The following is an 18,109-nucleotide window of genomic DNA, read 5'->3' on the forward strand; positions in this document are numbered from 1 at the left end:
CAAATATATCTCCAGGGCTCAAAGCAGTGCATGACATGAACTGCGTGCTTGGATTTTGCATGCAGACAGGGCTAGCATTGAGGGCTCTGTTGCTTTGGAAAGATCTCTCCTCTCTCACACTTACCATCCATTCCTGCTCCTGAAGTTGGCCTCCTGGTCACTTCTCTTTCTGGAATCTTTATAGTGAAGAATCAGGGAATTGCAGCCATGAATGCTGTGTATAGTCACAAGGTGGGTCTGCAAGTAAATCCTGTGCCAGAGGCCAAGGCCAGGGACATGCTGGGAACACCTAGTCAGTAGTGTCCCTGGGCCTCAGCCCCAGGAGGGTAAAGGGGCATAGATTGTAATGTAGTATCACAAGTTTCCTCCTTCTCCAGAAATGTGAGTTCTCATCCAGTTCTGCATCCTCCATCTCCTAGTCCCTCATCCTCTGTCTCTGCATCATTTACATGGAGATGACAATTTTTGCTTGGCTGCCTTCAAATGGCTACAGCTGAAATCAAATGAAATAGTAGAAGAAAATACTAAATATAAATCTGTTCGAAAACGTGTTAGATATGCACTTCCTTATTCTGTACTGCAGCCACTTCCTTGTCTGCTAGGGAGACATCTGGACACTTTCCTTACCTTACCCAGTGTGTCAGGGATGAAACATAGCCCTGGGGACATTATAGGACTGAACACAAAGTAACAACAATGTGGAAAACTTGGGTAGGGACTTCCACACTTCCTGTGCCTCTCTTCTGGAGACAGAGCAAAGGCAGATGAGGTGGAGCCTGAGGAGGAGAAGTGGCTGTCAGTATATATTCACAGGGACCACATCCTAGCTGTCGGTGGTTCTAGCTCTGTGTCTTGTGTCTAGGTGACTTCCACCAACTCCCAGAAGAGATTAAGAATCTCTGGATAATAACATTAGACACATGAATGGGTAGAATCAAATAGAATTAAAGTTTTACAATAAATAAAGGTTAAGATCAGTTTGAGGGATAACGTAAGAGCAATCTACCTGCAGCAAGAATGGAGAGGGATCCACAGTGGGTAAGCAGGTGTGTGGCAGTGGTGGAAAGGGAGCAAGTGCGCTTTGGACTTCTCAGAAAATTACCTACTTCCTTAACTTCTGGGCCAGCCAAGGTGGAGTGAAGTTTATCAAGAACACAGGAATTCGAAAATCCCATGCTCAAAATCAATTGCAAAAGTATTACAACAAAAACTTTAGACAAAATAAATTTAACAGTTCTTTGCTGTTTAAACTTAACAGCAAAGAGCAATTCACAAATTGGGTAGCAATCAAAAGTAGAAAGTGTTTAGAGCCCTCTGCTCTAGTAGCATTAGCAGCAAACTTTTGTAAGCTGAACATGGAAGCAAAATATAGAAATTAGCTGATTAGCTAGAGCTAGGCATTCGCTTTGCCTGGGCATGGTGTGGTGGGAGGCCCTAGGCATTTGCCTCATTTGGGAATCATGTACTGGGAGATGTCTAGTTATATAAGCAATTGGCTGGTTTGACTGTTTGTGACTGACTGAGGCTAGGTTTGTTTTTTTTAGATGTCAGTTACAAGTAATGCCTCCAAGGTAAGCATCAGTTTGCTTACATAAGAGCTACAATACAGAGACAACCTCAAGGTAATGGCCTTCTTATTTGCTTTAACAATCATGAGAGGTTGACCAAAGCTTTGGGCATTAACTCTGCTCTCTGTCATCATTATAATGGACTTAGTTGGTCTCAGTATGGTATTCATAAGACGCCAGGCTAACTGAATAATTCTTTTTGTTGTTCTTCATGTTTTTGTCACTCTAACTGGGGTGATGTTGTTTGACAAACAGTAGGTGGCTCCACACAAACATTTAAGACGCAAGAGGACACAGTGCACCAAGAGGACTAATCTCACCATCAGGAGGGAAATACTGAGACTAAAATATGCTCTATAACCAAGGCCACCATGACCCAAATCAATTAAAGTCAAATAAATCAAAGAATGAGCCAAAAGAAAAATGTGCTTGTTTTAAACAAGTGCCTTACTAGTTGATTTCTTGCAACTGAGTTTCTCCTACACCAGACGTAATTATTTAAGTGCAGCAGACAGTGACAGCTATCTCACACCCCCCTCCCTGTTCAGCAAAGACGTATTCCAAAGCAATACTGTGAACTAAAGCAACTTTAGCAAGATAATTTGGAGGAGGCTGTGGCATTATAGCCTTTGCAGTACAGTCAGCTATATGTTTGCAACATATGTCTCATCACCTCATTTTTATTTGTGTCAGTACACAAAAGGAGTATTCTACCACAAGATGCCAATTTAGGGGGATATATGCCTGCTGGCAAATTCTTTGTTATTTTACAATGCAAATTAAAGGGTGTTGACCAAGGCTTAGTTTCCCGACAGTTATGGAGTAAGAGTTGTACTGTTGAAATCCGCAATGCACATTTTATTTCTCATTTATCAAAGCCTGGATTTGCTCATTCTTATGGTTGATTATTAAATCTTCTACGGATAAAAATATATCCTGGAGGGGCACAACAGACAGTTCCCTGTGGGGTGCTTTGTGTGTTAGTGGCCACCAGAAGATAAGCATGAGTATTACACATCCAAGGCTATTTTATTGTATTATCACATGGCTGAAGGCTACCCACAATTAGGGGATTTGGGTTATGAATGTATCTATAAACTGTTGCATAATCTTTCCCTTTAGTTTTTAAATTCAGTTTCTGGCAAGGCTTCACTGCAAAATCCTCACTAGAGGTTCTGTCTACTGTTAGATTTAAACAAGAAATCTGAATATATGATTCTTAAAGTATAATCCACGTATGCAATTCCAACAGGCAGTCACACTAGGAGTATCAGTAAAATTTGTTATAGGGTGAACTAGAGGATCTCTAAAATCACTTAAGAATTTAAGTTTAGCATGACATCTCCAACATTCAGTTATGATTCTTGCTGAAGCTATTGATTGGGAGATCCTGATCATAGCATTATTCTGCCACTCATACACAAAAATAATGCACAGGGAAAAGAGAGAAAGGAACAATTATTTTATGATGACATTAAGAGAAGTCTTGATTCATGATCTTGGGAAAGCTGTCTACATCTAGAATGTCATCTGCTTCTGGGGAGAAACCACACTGTGCAGTTTCACCTTGGAATCATCAATGGATGTGCAGCTACAAGAGTTTGAAGGGGACCTTTTGAGTTGAGAAATGTGGACCCAAGGCTCAAGGCCCTTAAGTTTTGCTGAAGTGTGGATACTAAGAAGAACTTGGTATGGTCATTTCCAGTGGGGTTTAGGCACAGTCTTTTTCTGGTGTCATTTTTAAAAGACCCAATCTCTGGGTTCTAAATTACGAAAGGTCTGGTTGTCATCAGTTGGTGGGTCATGTAAGCCTCCTTTTACTTGATGAAAATATACTTTGAAATAATGCAGTAAAATTTATAATGCTGACTCATGTTGGAATTTATAAAATCAGGAGATACATAAGGCTCTCTTATTAGGTACATAGGTCTCCTGGTAATGAGTTCATGAAATATTAATTTGTGTTTTCTTGCAGGAGTGGATCTGATTGCCACCAAAACTTATAGTAATACATTTGGCCAAGAAAGTCTTGTTGATTGATTAGCTTTTCCAATTTCAGTCTTAAAATGCCATTTGCCCTTTCTCCCATTAAAATTAAGTATGGTAGAAATAATGGTAATGCCATTGTTTGTGTAATACCTTATTTAACTGTGTTATAACTTGTCCAGTGAAATGAGTATTTCTATTGCTGGAGATTTATTCAGGAATTCCTTGTAAAGGAAACACATTTTCTAAAAATTTTCTACCTACTATTATAGTATTAGCCTTCCTGCATGGGAAAGCTTCTATGCAACCAGAGAACACACAGATTTTTGTAAGAACATGTTGATATCCCACTGAGAGTGGCAAATGAATGAAGTTCAACTGTAAGTGCTCAAATGGTCCAGCTAGTGGTGGAAATATTCCACCTGAGGTTTTTATTATTTGACAGTACTTCTTATAGAATTTAACATATCAAATAAGCCTAATTAGTTTATCATTATTTGTAAGGAGAGAAAAAAGACTCTTTTGAGATGTGACATGGGTCAGCTGGAAACTCCCAAAGTTAGTTTAAGGTCACAAGACTTGATTTAGAATTTGATTTGGGACATAGATTTTTTTAAAAATTTAAAAAAATTAAAAAAATAAAAAAAAACAGAAAAACAATTTGATTTGGGGAAGTGGTCAAAAATATTAAGGCTTGAACACTTGATTAAATAGGATATGAAGTCACTGTGACAAAATGTTGTTACTCAAGATGATGATGAATAGATTTTAAAGGCAAATACAGAAAGTTACATTGTTATAGTGAAAACCTTGGCTCTTTTAATGGTGAGGTTTTGGTTTTCTAAAGTAACTAAAGACTTGACAAAAGAAAACATGAAGCATAGTAAATTGTTTTGCTAAGACACAGTCTTTGTTTCCTAGCTAGAATTCTCTAAAGGCTAAAACACATCTTTCACAATTTCACATGAGGGCACTCCAATAATTCAAGATATCCTTGTCATTTTAACATAGGAGGCCAAATTCTAGTGTTACATCAGTATACTTTTGATATGAATAATCAAATTATAAATAATTTCTTTCAAATCTTATCAAACTTTATCATACATGAAATATTTCCCAATATTTCTTTCCACAAACCTTCTACAAATTCTTTTATATCAATTTGTTTTTGTCCTATCTGCTTTCTCTTTTCCATTGTGGAACAACCAGCCATTCTACTTTAGGTTAAAAAAAAATACTTTTTTCTTAAAGAAAAACACATCCTTTATATCTCGTAGCTTCCCCTACCTAAAACTTGTCTTACTATTCTTACATATGGAGTTGGTTCTCTTATTATTTCTAGCATTAATTACCATATGTTAGTTATAACTCTTAACTACTATTAGCTTGAGTTTGTAGTGAAAACTAGGGGGTAAGCAACAGTGAATGGCCTGTTTGTTAGTGATGATGGTGGTATTGTTTTTAGGTATTTTGGATTCTTTTCTATTGCACCTTGCAAATGAACAATGTTGCCAAGATTAAAACTTCCCCATGTGAATGCTGTCATCCTAAATTGTCCTTAGCAAGGTTAACTTGTTTGTCCAAAAATATAAAGGTTCGTGGTCCCTAATTATCGTACATAAAATTAGCCAGTATCCCAGCAAGTGGAGTCCCAGGCTCCTTTCTTTGGAGAAATCAATTTTCAGAAAGTACCTACCTGAGGGCTCTAACTGGTCTCAGTTCTGCTATTTATTGGATCCAATCTGATTCTGAATGGAGACTGGCTAAGGAAATGTGCAAATAAAGTTGGAGAGGTCAAAATGCAAGTCTCTGGAGCTCCTATTTGAAAAGAAACTCACCCCCACTTTCCAGCTGCAGCAAGAGAGCACCGTGGCTCAGTTGGTGCCTTTGCTGGGTAGTAGGTTTTCTTAGATGCAGCTGGAGTTTACCTTAGGATTCCACATCTGACACTAAATTGTTAAAGAAAAACTTTAAACAAAATGAATTCAATAGAGTTTATTTGGGCAAAGAATAATTCATGAACTGGGCAACACTCAAAACTGGAAAAGATTGAGAAAGCTTTTCTCTAGTAGTATAAACAGCAAGGTTTCCCAGGCTGAACAAGGGAGCAAAGTCAAGAAATTACCTGATTGGCTTAGCTAGATGTCTACCTTATTTGGACATGATGTAATGATAGGTGTAATGACTTCAATATTTATCTGCAGGCACTTGTAAACTTCAGAGAGACCAGAATCCCCTGAACGCATGTTAAAACCCAAGTTTTAGCCACCCCACTTTCCAAGACACTGGCCAAGTAGGTGTGAGTGGGGCCAGGAAAATCGCATTTCTAAGCAGCACACAGGGAATGGTGATGTTCCTGGTCCTAGGTGTTTGCCTTATTTGGGTATCTTGTGATCAGAGGTCCCTAGTTATATAACTAACTGGCTGCCTGTTTGTGATTGATTGATGCTAGATTTTAATTTGTAAGTCAGCCATGAGAAATGCCTCCAAGTTAAGTTTTGGTTTGCTTATGAAAGAGCTCCAGGTACAAAAGCAACCTCATGATAATGACCTATTACTTGCTTTAATAGAGGACATTGTAACAATGTTTATTAAAAATTCTTAAGAAATTTTAATAAAAATATTGGGCAATAGTTTAATCTCTGAGCACATTGCCTATAAGAAAGCAATAACCATATATACACAACGATAAATATAAAAGAAGCATTCATCATACCACTTTTCATAATACAAAAAATTAGAAAAATTTAAACAATTAATTATGGGAACTGACTAAATATAAGCTCCAGCTCTGAGGAACTGCAGTGCAGAGCGCCAGGCTGTCAGGGCCAGTGCAGCCTCTCTCTTCTCCAGAGGCACCATCCTGTTGCCTGGGGTCTAGAAACTCTCCTTTTTCTTTACAATCAGGCATGGTGTTCTGACTCCTTCCCCAATTCAGCGTGTGATGAAGAAACCATTCTCAGCCTCATCCCAATGCCCTTTGAGGTGAGTTACTTCTCACCTGTGGTTTGGTCTGCATGCACCCCGCAATGATGGCTTCTGAACCTGCACCATTCCAAGTGTGGCCTGGGTACCTGGAGCAGGTCTGTCCCAGGAGAGCTGGTGAGACATGCAAATTCCCTGGCCCTGCCCAGACCTAGTGGTTCAGATTCCTGGGGGATAGGGAGAATAAGAACTTAGGTTTAGGGTATTTAGAACTTGCCTTCAGGGTATTCTAGTCCCTCTGAAGTTCACAAGTAACTACAGATAAATGCTGAAGGCATCTTCATGGAGAAGAAACTTAAGTCTTGTCCAGAAAGAGTACTTTATTTAATTTTTAGCTGGAGGATGTGATGGTTTCTTTCTCGAGGCCAGACTGTGGACCATAGGGGTATATCCTGCTGGGAGGCAAATGCAGAAATTCAACTCTGAATTGGGTGCCCTGAGGTTGGGGAGACTGGGACATATACCTGCTCACTTCCAGTGACAGAATGTGACCCTCAGATTTGACCTTTCCCACACCTGCAGGGTGCACCTGCTCTGCTGATGGAGCTCATTTGCACAGATCAACCCCTGAGCAAAGCTGGGGGAGATACAGGTGCCTGGTGTGGGAGCTGGTAGCATGGTGTGTCTCAGGGGCACCAGGGTCCAGAGGAGCTCTTAGCATCAGAGACTGGTAACTATTGACTGAGGCCACGCAGCTCACTGCCTGTTTGTGTAAATAAACACTTATTGGAACACAACCACTCTTATGTGTTTGCACATTGGCTATTGCTCCTTTCAAGATATGACAGCAATTCTGAGTAGCTGAGAGAGACCATCTGCCCACAAAGGCCAGAATAGTTACTCTCTGGCTTCTTCAGAAAATTTTTTTGCCAAACCCTGGTTTAGGTGATTTGGGCAAGGTCTTGGTAGCATCTAGTCTGCCTGTGCATCTCACACTGCTTCCCCTGGAGGTGTGCATTCCTGCAAATCCTGCATTTTCAGGGGATTTCTGCATCCCTGGGGATTTGTAAGAGTGCAGATGCATTTTCCAAAGGTCAGAGGCCAAGAAGTTGGACATTTCTAAGATTCTTCCAGAAGATGCTGCTGCTCCAGATGCCAGGACAACTTTATAAGGGTGAGGCTAGAAGTCCTTCCTCTACCCACCAACCTTCCATGAACCAGGAAAGGTGTGTGAGCCACCCCTCGAGAACAGAGGCCACATGTGCTGAGTGGGACCCAGAGGCTCTGTCTTACTCAGTCGTGCACATTGGGTGTCCTGCAAGATCACAGACATTTTACCTCTGGCCACATACGTCATCATCAGCCATGAGCATGGAGACGGCAGCTCAGACTTATCTTGGTTGTGCCACCTGGAGCTGGCTCACGAAGTCTTAAGGGAGGGAGGACCCCACTGACACAGATGCAAATAGGCTGCCCTTCTGAGAGGAACTCCATCAACTGCTCAGCCCCCTCCCTCCAGAACATGGCACAGGAAGCTTCTGGAAATGCTGATGTTTAATGACCTATTCTACATGAGGAACCTGAACAATGAGGATTTTCTAAAATGCCAAGTCATAACACCTCAGACACTTGCAAAGTAAGAGAACAAATATGCACGGAGCTGCTCAGCCACTGATATGTCAACTCCTGGGAACAGCTGGTGTCCACGGGGGAGGGGGCAGCATGTGGCCAGGCATGTGAGTGGCTTCCACTCAGGAGAGCCCCTCTGAGCAGGTCTTGTTCAGGAGTTCAAAATATGTCTTCCAGGGCATGGTTTCAACAGTGAAGAAGCAGCTGAAGGTCTGAGGGAACAAACAGGAAGAGACAGTAGGGCGGGGTTTGGGGAGGTTCGGGAGTCTTGTGGCATCTGCCCTCAACACAGGTTCCATCTCCACCTTGCCCATTCCTGGGGCCAGCAATTGAGCCACGTGGCTCTGGCCTTCAGGTCTAGCCTGAGCCTGAGGCCAATCCTGAACTACATCGTGATTTGAGGCTCCCTCCCTCCTTAGCCAGGGTCACTTGTGCCATGCCTCCTCCTCCAGCCCGTGCCCCTCAGGGGAACCCCAGGCTGTCCTGGCGTGATCCCTGCATCCAAGAGCAGCAGGAGAATGCTTTTTCCCAGTGGAAGCAGTTCCCAGACTTAGGCAATTAGTTACCTATTTGTTAATCTTACAATAAGGGGTTGACTATTGTAAGTTTTCCCAGAGCCAGGCTTTGCTTGGAGCTTGTCCCCTAGAGCGGGTGCTGCAGCTCAGCGGGGCCTAGCAGCGAGGGCAGTGGGGCTTCTTCTCAGCCTCCACCACTTTTGGGTCTAGGGCAGGGTAGGGAAACCCTGAGAAAAGTACCCAAAGACATTGTCACCATTGTCTCCAGGCTCTTTCTCTAGAAGGCAGGGAAGAAGTGGGGAGGAAGACTAGAGAGAAGGTTCTGAAGGCCATGTGGCCCAGGTGCAGGCAGCTGCAATGGTGTCAGAGGGCAGAATCAGGAAACTCAGATTGGCCAGGGGCCTGAAAGTGAACCCCTGGGCTTCCTGCCTCACTGGGCTTCCCACTAAGGCACAAGCAGGGCAGCCTGGTACAGCCTGCTGTGGGCTCACTTCCCTTTGTCCCTCGGAATGGCTTTGTCAGCTGCTCCTGTGCCCACACCACACCCCATGCAGCATCCACAGCTGTGGACCTGAGGAAAGCTGATGCCCTGTCTTACATTGTTCAGCTCCAGGCTTTCTTGAAAAGGGCAGTTGTCAATGTCATCTTCAAATTTCCTACATACGGTTTGGCGCAGTTGCAGATTCATGGAGAACACCATCTTACCTCGCCACTGTTGGACAAAAGAAGATTAAAGTGGATGCACCATCTTCCTGCCCCTAAGTAGCTGCTAGTGAAGATGCCATTTGAGTAGGAGAGGCCCCAACACTTTACTGCATTTGAGAGCTTGCCCATGGGCCTGGCATCAGCTCACTGGAGGTGAAACTTAGGGGATCTTCTCTAGACTGAGGAGTTAAGAGCGAAAAGCAGGTGGGCATGGTGGGTCTGGGGAGGATGCAGGCTGAGTCAGACCCCACTAACACATTCTCCACCTCCACCCACCCCCATTTCCCATGGTGAGACTCCAGCTTCACTCTCAGCAGGCATCTGATCTTGCAGCTGCATTCCCAGAGGACAGAGCCACATGTCTGGGAGGGTGTTGGATCTCCAAGAGTTTTCAGGGTAACTTCAGCCCTGGGACAGAGGGAGCCTAATCTACAGCGTGTTGTCAAACCTTCCAAGTGACCTCCAGCAAGAAGAATGACATACAGCGCTCCCACTACACACAGGCACACACCCTGGGAAAATGGCTTCAAGAAATACCATCTGCCCTATTGCAAAGTGCATGCTGAAGTTCTCCTTACCCTCCTTCCCACTCCATTCTATTTAATTCCACTCCATAGCCTTCCTCCCATCCATCTATTCTTCCCAGCCCCCAAACTGATGCTGGGATTGCCATATCCGGGAAGCCATGTGGAAGGCTTTTAGGACTTACAGTCATTTAGGACTTATAGACCATAGCAAGGAGCTTAGATTTTATTCTAACGGTATTAAGAATGGAGGCTTACACTGAGGTCTTGGAGAATCAAGCAAAGCACTGGGAAAGCAGAAGCATGAGGCCTGGCCAATCTCAATCTCTGAGACTTCCAAGGTTCCAGCATGAATGTTAGCAGACACCATTACTTGACCAGATGCCCCTTTGAGGGTTGCATCAGGCTTTTAATTCTCCTGAGAGGAGGCAGCAAATGAGCAAGGAGGAAAATTCCTCTGTACCAGCATTGCAATCCTGAGGATGGCAGTGAAGAATCCACCCCAGGAGGCAGAGAATCAGCCAGGGCCTTGCAGAGTCTTTCCAGAGCTTAAGCTCTGTGCGGTACTAGAGTCCCTCTGCCCTTCTTTCAGGCTCTTGGTGCCGAGAAAGGAAGAGCAATGCTCCTTCTCTCTCTAAACCAGAAGTTCTCCACTAGGAGGGCATTTTAATTGTTCATGCCTGAAGCCCAGATGAACTGTGCGTTCTTGACCACATTAATGATTTCATCAAAAAGGCAAGCATTTTAGGATAAAGGTCCACTGAGGAAGAGTGTAAATTGGCCTTCAGTTCATTAAGTGCAGACAGAGCAAGGAGCCCAGAGAAGGTGGAGATCAGAGAACTAACCTTTCACAGTGGCCTCTCAGGGCTGATGGTGTTCTTTATTGTCCTCAAATTCTCACTGTTCTCTCTCTGTCTGCCTGTCTCTCTCTCTCTCTCTGTCTGTCTCTGTCTCTGTGTGTGTGTGTGTGTGTGTGTGTGTGTGTGTGTCCTTGCTTTTCCATTTTCATTTTATGACCTAGAAATATTTATCAGTCTCTTTGGTTATTTTCTCTTCTTGTCAGCTTCATCTCCTTAGAGTCCTTATTTTGAAGTCACTCTTCAGTTATACAATGTCATAAAAATCATGAAGATTGAAAAATATATCTTGCATGTGAATAGACATTTACCTAATTTAAAAAAAATTTTAAGTTCAATGTTTTCCCAAACTGAAACTACCGTAATTGGTTATGGACTACCCAACTATGGACTGCTGATGGTGAACCAAGTCTCTTAGACCAGACACCTTGGTCCCTCACTTAGGGGCAGATGGAGAAGGACAGGCCAGAAGAGGATGTGGTCACCAACCTTTCTGTCCATGCTATCCTCCTTCCATGAACTCAGGACACGCAACAGCCTGTAAGCATGCTCCTCCTTGCTCTGCACGTTGAAAGTGTTCAAGGCAAACTCCACTGTGGCGAGGAACATAGGATCCTGGACTATTTTATTATTCCCACCCATTTCCTCTTCAGAACACCAGGCATAGGTCACCAGGAGCTGGAAGCCCATGAGAAGCAGTGACAGTGCCCAGGGCAGAGCCTTGCTCCTCTGCGGACTCGACATGATGCAGGCTCCAGCAGCCCTTGCCTTTGCCCTTCAGATCCCTGGCGTCCACTGGAGCCTTCCAGGGCTCAGGTGTGGCCCTTAAATTCTCCTGCCGGGGCAGAAACTCCTCCCTCCAGGCCTCATCTCTGCGGTTACACCCTGTCTCTCCCACACGTGGCCTCCCTTCTTCCAAAGGCGTTTAAATCATCTCCTGTTTAGGGGAGAGGAACAGCACCCAGGCAGGTGGGTTGGAAAAGACCAGCAATGGGAGAGAGAGTGCCCTGGACATGAGGCGCAGCCCCAGCTGCCCCAGCACCTCCGCGGGCTAAAGGAGACCTCCACTGGGCGCCCCAGAGTCAGAGCCCGGCACAGGAACACAAGTGTGAGAGGTATGAGTGGAAGGTGAGCCCTGGACTCAGCAGTGGGGGTGGGATGGGAGTGGAGGATAGGTGGAAAGGCACAGACGAAAGGATGGAAAGGGATGACAGTGGACGCTAGAATCGTGGGTGAGCAGGTACAGCGCCCCGAGAAAGCACTGGGCCTCCTGAGAGAGAGGCGGGGAGCCCGGGAGGACTGGCGCGATGTCCTGCAGGTGTCTGCTCCCCCGAGGGTCTCGGGAGGGGCACCAGCCTGGAGGTCGTGGGCAGTGGTTGAGGAAACCAAGAGCAGGAGCCCCCAACCCTGTTCTCTGCACCTCCCTGAATGCAGCTTCCCAGCCCAGGGACGCGCTACCAAGTGCTGGTACTAGGGGCCTGGCTAGTTATGGCTGCCCCTATTCCTCAAAGGTGTTTCCAGGACAGGTGACCGCTTGCAATTGGAGCAGTGGAGAACCAGAAAGACGAAGATGCCCTCAGGGATGGCTGAAGTGCGCCCATTAGGTTGTCACGGGTGCCCTCCTGTGGCCACAGCCGGCACAGCGCTCTGCAGCACAGTTTGTGGGTGGAGATTCTGAGTTCTCGACCAAGACGCTCGTAGCCTCCAACTCCAGCCGCAAATGGGGCTCTGAAAAGACTGAATAATGCACTCTTCCCAGACCAGACTTAAGCTTTGTCTCTGTGAAATATGTCTTCGATGTTTATCCGTAGCTCCTTGTAAACTTCAGAAGCAACCAGCATCCCCTGAAGTCACGTTAAAAAGCAAGTTCCTAGTTTCCCCACCCAAAGATTCTGACCCAGTAGCTGTGAGCAGGGCCAGGGAACCTACATTTCTCACCAGCTTCCAGAGGATGGTAGTGTTCCCGGTCTCAAAACCACACTTTGAGTGGTGCAGGTTCAGAATACTTCCTGGGAAGTGCATACGGACCAAACAACATATGAGAAGTAACTCAGCTTGAGGAGCATGGAGGTCAGGGGATGAGAACGGCTTTTGTTTGGCACACAGGATGGGGGAGAGGCTCAGACATCATGCCTGGTGACAAAGAATAAGAGTTTGTTTCTAGACCCTGTTTGCAAAGAAAAAGCAACTCAATGTGACCATTCCAGGAAAGAAGCCAGATGTGCCAAAAACATCACCCAAGGAGTCTGTATCCTTTCTCTGATGGCATTGAGTTCACTGGAACTGCAGCTGAAGCGTAACTAATGTGATTTCTTAGCTGGAGAGTGATGGTGCACGTAGGGGTAGGAAGGGCGTGTCAGTGAGGGCGGAAATGCCTTCGTGGGTTTTGGGATGAGCAGGCCATAAGGTGCTGTGAGAACTAGAATCCTGATGCCTGGAGTAGGTTGTGAGTGTCCTGAGAGAGGCCTGCAATGCCCACGGAGGTCACTCTCACCTTGTAAGGTCAGGGGCTGGCAAACTTGGGGCATCCTGCCAATCGCCAGTGGGTCCCCCACCGTTCTGAGGGCAGATACCCACATGCACTCCAAGGGAGTGCCCACACTCGCTCTTACATGAGCAGTGGTTTAGGGTCCTGGGCACTGTGCGGCCAAGGAGGGGACGGGGATCCCCACACCCAGATGTGAGACCTCGGGTGTGCAGACACCATGGACCCCTACAAGTGTGTCTGTTTTCTTGTTGAATCCCCAGTGGCCTGGGATGGCCTCCCTTCCTAGGTGGAGAGAGACGGGAATATCAAGACATAGCCAGTTAAAGACAAGTACATGTGGGCTCCAGGCTGCGGAGCCCCAGAGATGTGGGTCAACACGTGGCTGAGGCCAGAGTGAAACCGGAGGGCCCGGCTGGCCAGCCCACACCTGCCGCTCACAGCTCTCTGCGGGGCTATCCCCAGGTCTCGGGTCTGGGAGGCTTTCTCTCCTGAGTCCCCTTGCAAGAGTTCTGTCTCACTCAGCTTCTTCCTGGGCACTCATTGGCCTGTCTGTCTCTGGGGCCACTGGGACTTGTGTGGTGCCCTCTTTGTGTTGCTGGCACTGGCACCAAACATCCATGTGGTTTCATAGGAAGGTTCCAGTAACTCCTCACTGAAATGGACCTGCTTTTCCAGAAACCAGGCCCTGTATTTCTGAACGCATTCCTTTGAATGATTAGAGAATGCTGGCAACGACCAGGACCAAGCCACTGGCCCTTTTCTGTGAAGCTGAACCTGAGGTGGTGGACCAGGGGAAGCCCAGTGACTCTTCAGGACACAGGACGCTCTCCCCAGCTCCCGCAGACCCTCCAGCTGAGTGCTCTCCCCGGGGTCTGACTCATGTCCCTCACTGCGCGGCCTACTCAGCCACATGCTCTAAAGGTCCTGTGCGACCTTGCTCGCTGCCTGTTTCAAGCCGGGCCAGGCTCAGCGGGGCCTGCCAGTTTCAGGATCGCCTGCTGGGCTTTGGGATCACTTCCTCAGGACCCTCCCCATTCCCCCTGCTTGGCATTTCCCTAGGAGACTCCCCAGACAAGCCAGCATTCCCAGAGGTTTCCGTGTGCTGGAAAACAAGGTGGTGTCCAGGAGATCAAAGGAAGACAGCAGGGGCAGGGAGGAGCCCCAGACTCAGAGCAGAGTGAGTGATCCAGTGATTGCTGTCATAGCAATCATCAAAGGGGCAGCTCGGGGCAGGGGGGTGAGCGGGGCTGGGGGGCTGCTGCCAGGGAATTCCAGAGCCCCCTCCACTCCTCCCTCCCCTCCTCCAGTTTTTCCACCTGGGGGGTTCTTAGCTCAGTCTTCAGCTGACTTTGAGTTTTTATAATTTAAGGAATTAATCTCATATAGACATGGCAAATTTAAACTAAGAGAGAGGAATAATGATTGAATTAAAAAATGACAAAAGGAGAAATAAAAATACAAACATTACCGGTAAATATATAGGCCTAAATCAGGGGTCATTCATACCATGTGCAAATCGGAAGGCCCATGGGCTGTTTCTTCTCCTTCCTGTGGGTCCAGCAGGTCCCTCACCCTGGCTAAGTCGGGAGTGCTGCCCTGGGCCCAGGAGCTTTGCTCTGAAGAGGAAGTGCTGCCCCAGTCACCCTCAGCAGCCCTCCTGTTTGCTGGCCTTTGCCGAACACACCTGCCTTCACTCGTCAGTGGGCGTTTCCTAAGCTTCTGCTGTGCTCCCGACGGAAGCCTCTCCCATCCAACGCAGCCCAGTGTTTTCTTTCACAAGTACTTTAGTTTTTAAAAAACTGTAAGTTAATTTAAATTTAAAAGAGTACAAAAATGTCATAATACCACTTATTTTTTATTTTTAAAATTTTCTGTAGAGATGGAGTCTCACTATGTTGCCTAAGCTGGTCTCGAACTCCTGGCCTCAAGTGATCCTCCTGCCTCAGCCTACAATTCCACTTTTACTAAGTGAAATGTAGGTTTCAACATAATAGAAACTCCAGATACCAGTGGCTTAAACAAGCTGGTGTTGCTTTCTCTCTCAGGATGCTGACAATGGCTAGAATTCTTTTATAAGCCTCACTCCTGCTGGGCACTGCCTTAGGCGCTCATTGACTCATTTAAGCCTCACATAGTAACAGTTCAGCCAATATGGTATATATCATTACATTTTATGTTTTTAACATTTTGCATAAATAATGACTGTATTTCTTACCACTTTATGCCTTTACTGAAATCATATTTGTGAGCATCACCTGTGTTGACACTTGTCGCTCTAGCTCCTTCATTACCACTGTTTTGCTTAATTCACTGGGACCTTGACCTGAATGACTGTAGTTAATTAAATCCTCCCTGATTGGGAATGGTGAAATAGGGTGGCGCTTGTAGGGTCAGGTGCTTGTGATGATAACTAACAGACTGTGGTTTATTAAAGCATTCTCTACTGACTTGATTTCACACTGGATTGATTCCACTCATTTCCTCTTAAATTGGGGTTGCAATGGGCACCTTTGTCCTAGTTTTCATGTGCACATGTATGAGAGCTTCTCTAGGGTCAGCACCAGAAAGAAAATTGCAGACATATGAGATCGCCTCCTTTCAGTTTTATTAGGGATCGCTGTGCTAATGATTTTCTTTTCTTTTTTCTTTTTTGACACGGGGCTCTTACTATGTTGCTTAGGCTGGTCTTGAACTTCTGGGCTCAAGTGATCCTCTCGCTTTGGCCTCCCGAAGTACGAGGATTACAGGCATGAGCCACCACTTGCGGCCTGATTTCTTTCACCATATAGATTTTTCTTAAAAATTGAAGACGGTTTAATGTATCAATGTTTTGTTTAGGGTATGTGCTTTTGTAATTTTCATTTCAACAATCCTTTCCTATGCTCTTCTATGTTCTCTTTCACCATGTTCTTTCTTTTGCTTTTCACATTTAGGTGTGTGATCCAACTGGAGGCTGAGTGTGTGTGGTGTGAGGTTGGAATCCCAGGGTCGATCGTCTACTCCACCGCCTGCATGCACAGCTGGCTTTTCCAGCATTGACGATGGAGCAGTTCATTCTCCACCCTCTGATTCCAACAGCATTTCTATCATAGTCCCCTTTCCCCAAAAGGCTGGTTGCCTTTGAGCCTCTTTTCTATTGTACTGGCTGTATGAATGAGGCACAGGCCTGAGCTAAGAAGGTCATTGTTTGATCTTGGCCAGGAAAGGAAGAAAAATTCTTGGGCACATCCCAGACCTAGGCACACTTCCTGGGCCCTGCCTGCTAGAATAGATGGGTCCTCTCCCTGGTTCTAGCCCCTGACTCTCTGCCACACCCTCCCATCATTGGGCTGCTGCTTTGCGCTAACATCCTCTCTTTGGGGCATATGGTCTGAGTTTGGATCCCAGCTTTTTGGAAAAGCTTCATGTATTGGCAATGATTATTGATGCTACTGTTATCATCACAAGAACCTCACCCTGCAAGCTCACCGTGCCCTTCCTTCATTCTTTGGAAACGTGAGATTTGTTCTTGCAGGCAGCTTGCCTTCCTGGGAAGTTGAAATTACCTTTTTGATGCAGACAAGCACTTGTCCTGAAGAGTAACGGGAGGAGCCAAGTGTCTATCACTGAGAGGCGGGAGTGCAGAACTGGAGACAGGATAAGTGGGGCAATCTTGACTGATTGCAAGGAAATAGTACCGTTATTGGCTCCATTTGTAGAGGCTGGAGTCTTTAGATGATTTGTATGGTTTATAGACTCCACGGAAGGAGGAAAAGCAGTAGTTGAGGAGGTCTTTGGAGTTGGGCACATGTGAGTTCAGTTCTCACTTGCACCTTTTACTAGTTGCATTTCCTGGGGGCACATTTCTACTTTATGTGAGCTTCTGTTTCCACAACCGTGCAATTGGACTCTTGTGGTATCTCCTTCATGGAGCTGTCATGAAGATGAATGGGGAGATGTATGGAAGGCACTGGCAGGAGGCCCAGCAGGACCAGGCCCTCCGGAGATGGTGTTTGTGCTGCTTATTCTCATCACCAGTTCTGGGGGGAACATCCCTCATGAGCCAGGCTTGTTGATAACAACCTTCTCAGCAGGCAAGTGGCAGAGGAGCTGAGGAGGGACCCAAATGTTCAAGCTCCCATCAGGGATAGGCAGGCAAAAAAGAGGAGCAGAGGATTCCATGGCTTGTCAGTAATTACCAGGTTCTCTGGGACAGTGTAGACAGGGCACGGAAATGGGATTGCATTTTACTGTTTGGCTTTGAGTTTAGACTTTTGGTCCAAGTCAGGTTGGGATCAGAACTCAAGAGAGTTTCTTCTGAATAATTAAATATATTGATTGTCTCTTCAAAAGGCTCTGACAACCAAACTCACGTTCCCAAGCTTCATTTTAAAGTGTTGAGATGCTTGGGCTCACGTCCTTGTGTTCTGCTTGGAAACCTGGTGCACCTCAGTATTCCTAAGCCCCCTTTCCTCACCTATAGTTTTGGATCAAGTTTAGCTGAGAGATCATATACAGTGACACTGTGTGACGTCTTACAGTATGATTTGACTGTTTGCTGTTAGAAGACCCAGTATCCCCCATCCTCATTCTAAAGTCAAAACAGCATCCAGGCTCCTCTTTTTCTCTACTGGGAGCAAGTTTTATTTTAAAATAAAATCAAGGATAAGCACCAGATGTAATCATCAGCTGAGACCCTCAAAACCTTTCATTCCAACCACTCTAATTTCTGTCACAATGGCCCCTTGTCACTGTGAGCCTTTCTGTAGAGGGTATTTGGGGCTGTCTTGCCTCTGACCACTTCATGCACACTGACCACAGTGTTCTCAATACTTTCCATTTTGACACTTTTGGGCAATGTTTACCTCTACTTCTTTGAAAACATTCTCTTTAGACTTGGCCAATTTGACAAACGTGTTCTTTCTGCCTTCTT

At 45.7% G+C, this 18,109-nt stretch overlaps 1 protein-coding gene across 2 annotated transcripts; it reads right to left on the reverse strand.

Annotated features, from left to right (window-relative positions):
• Window positions 1-5,824: 5,824 nt before the first annotated feature.
• Window positions 5,825-11,506, reverse strand: CST9 (cystatin 9). Of its 2 annotated transcripts, XM_063659063.1 has the most exons (3): window positions 11,199-11,506; window positions 9,222-9,335; window positions 5,825-8,320 (listed from the first exon to the last, which is right to left on the reverse strand). In XM_063659063.1, exons 1-3 carry the CDS (start codon window positions 11,451-11,453, stop codon window positions 8,231-8,233), a joined length of 459 nt encoding a protein of 152 aa, XP_063515133.1. In that variant the 5' UTR covers window positions 11,454-11,506; the 3' UTR covers window positions 5,825-8,230. The 2 variants fall into 2 exon arrangements, with proteins under 2 accessions (XP_063515133.1, XP_054324221.1); XM_054468246.1 differs by lacking the exon at window positions 5,825-8,320 and having other exon boundaries at window positions 9,111-9,335.
• Window positions 11,507-18,109: the final 6,603 nt, after the last annotated feature.

The sequence above is a fragment of the Pongo pygmaeus genome, chromosome 21 (assembly GCF_028885625.2).
Source record: "Pongo pygmaeus isolate AG05252 chromosome 21, NHGRI_mPonPyg2-v2.0_pri, whole genome shotgun sequence".
In the NCBI taxonomy this organism is placed as follows: domain Eukaryota; kingdom Metazoa; phylum Chordata; class Mammalia; order Primates; family Hominidae; genus Pongo; species Pongo pygmaeus.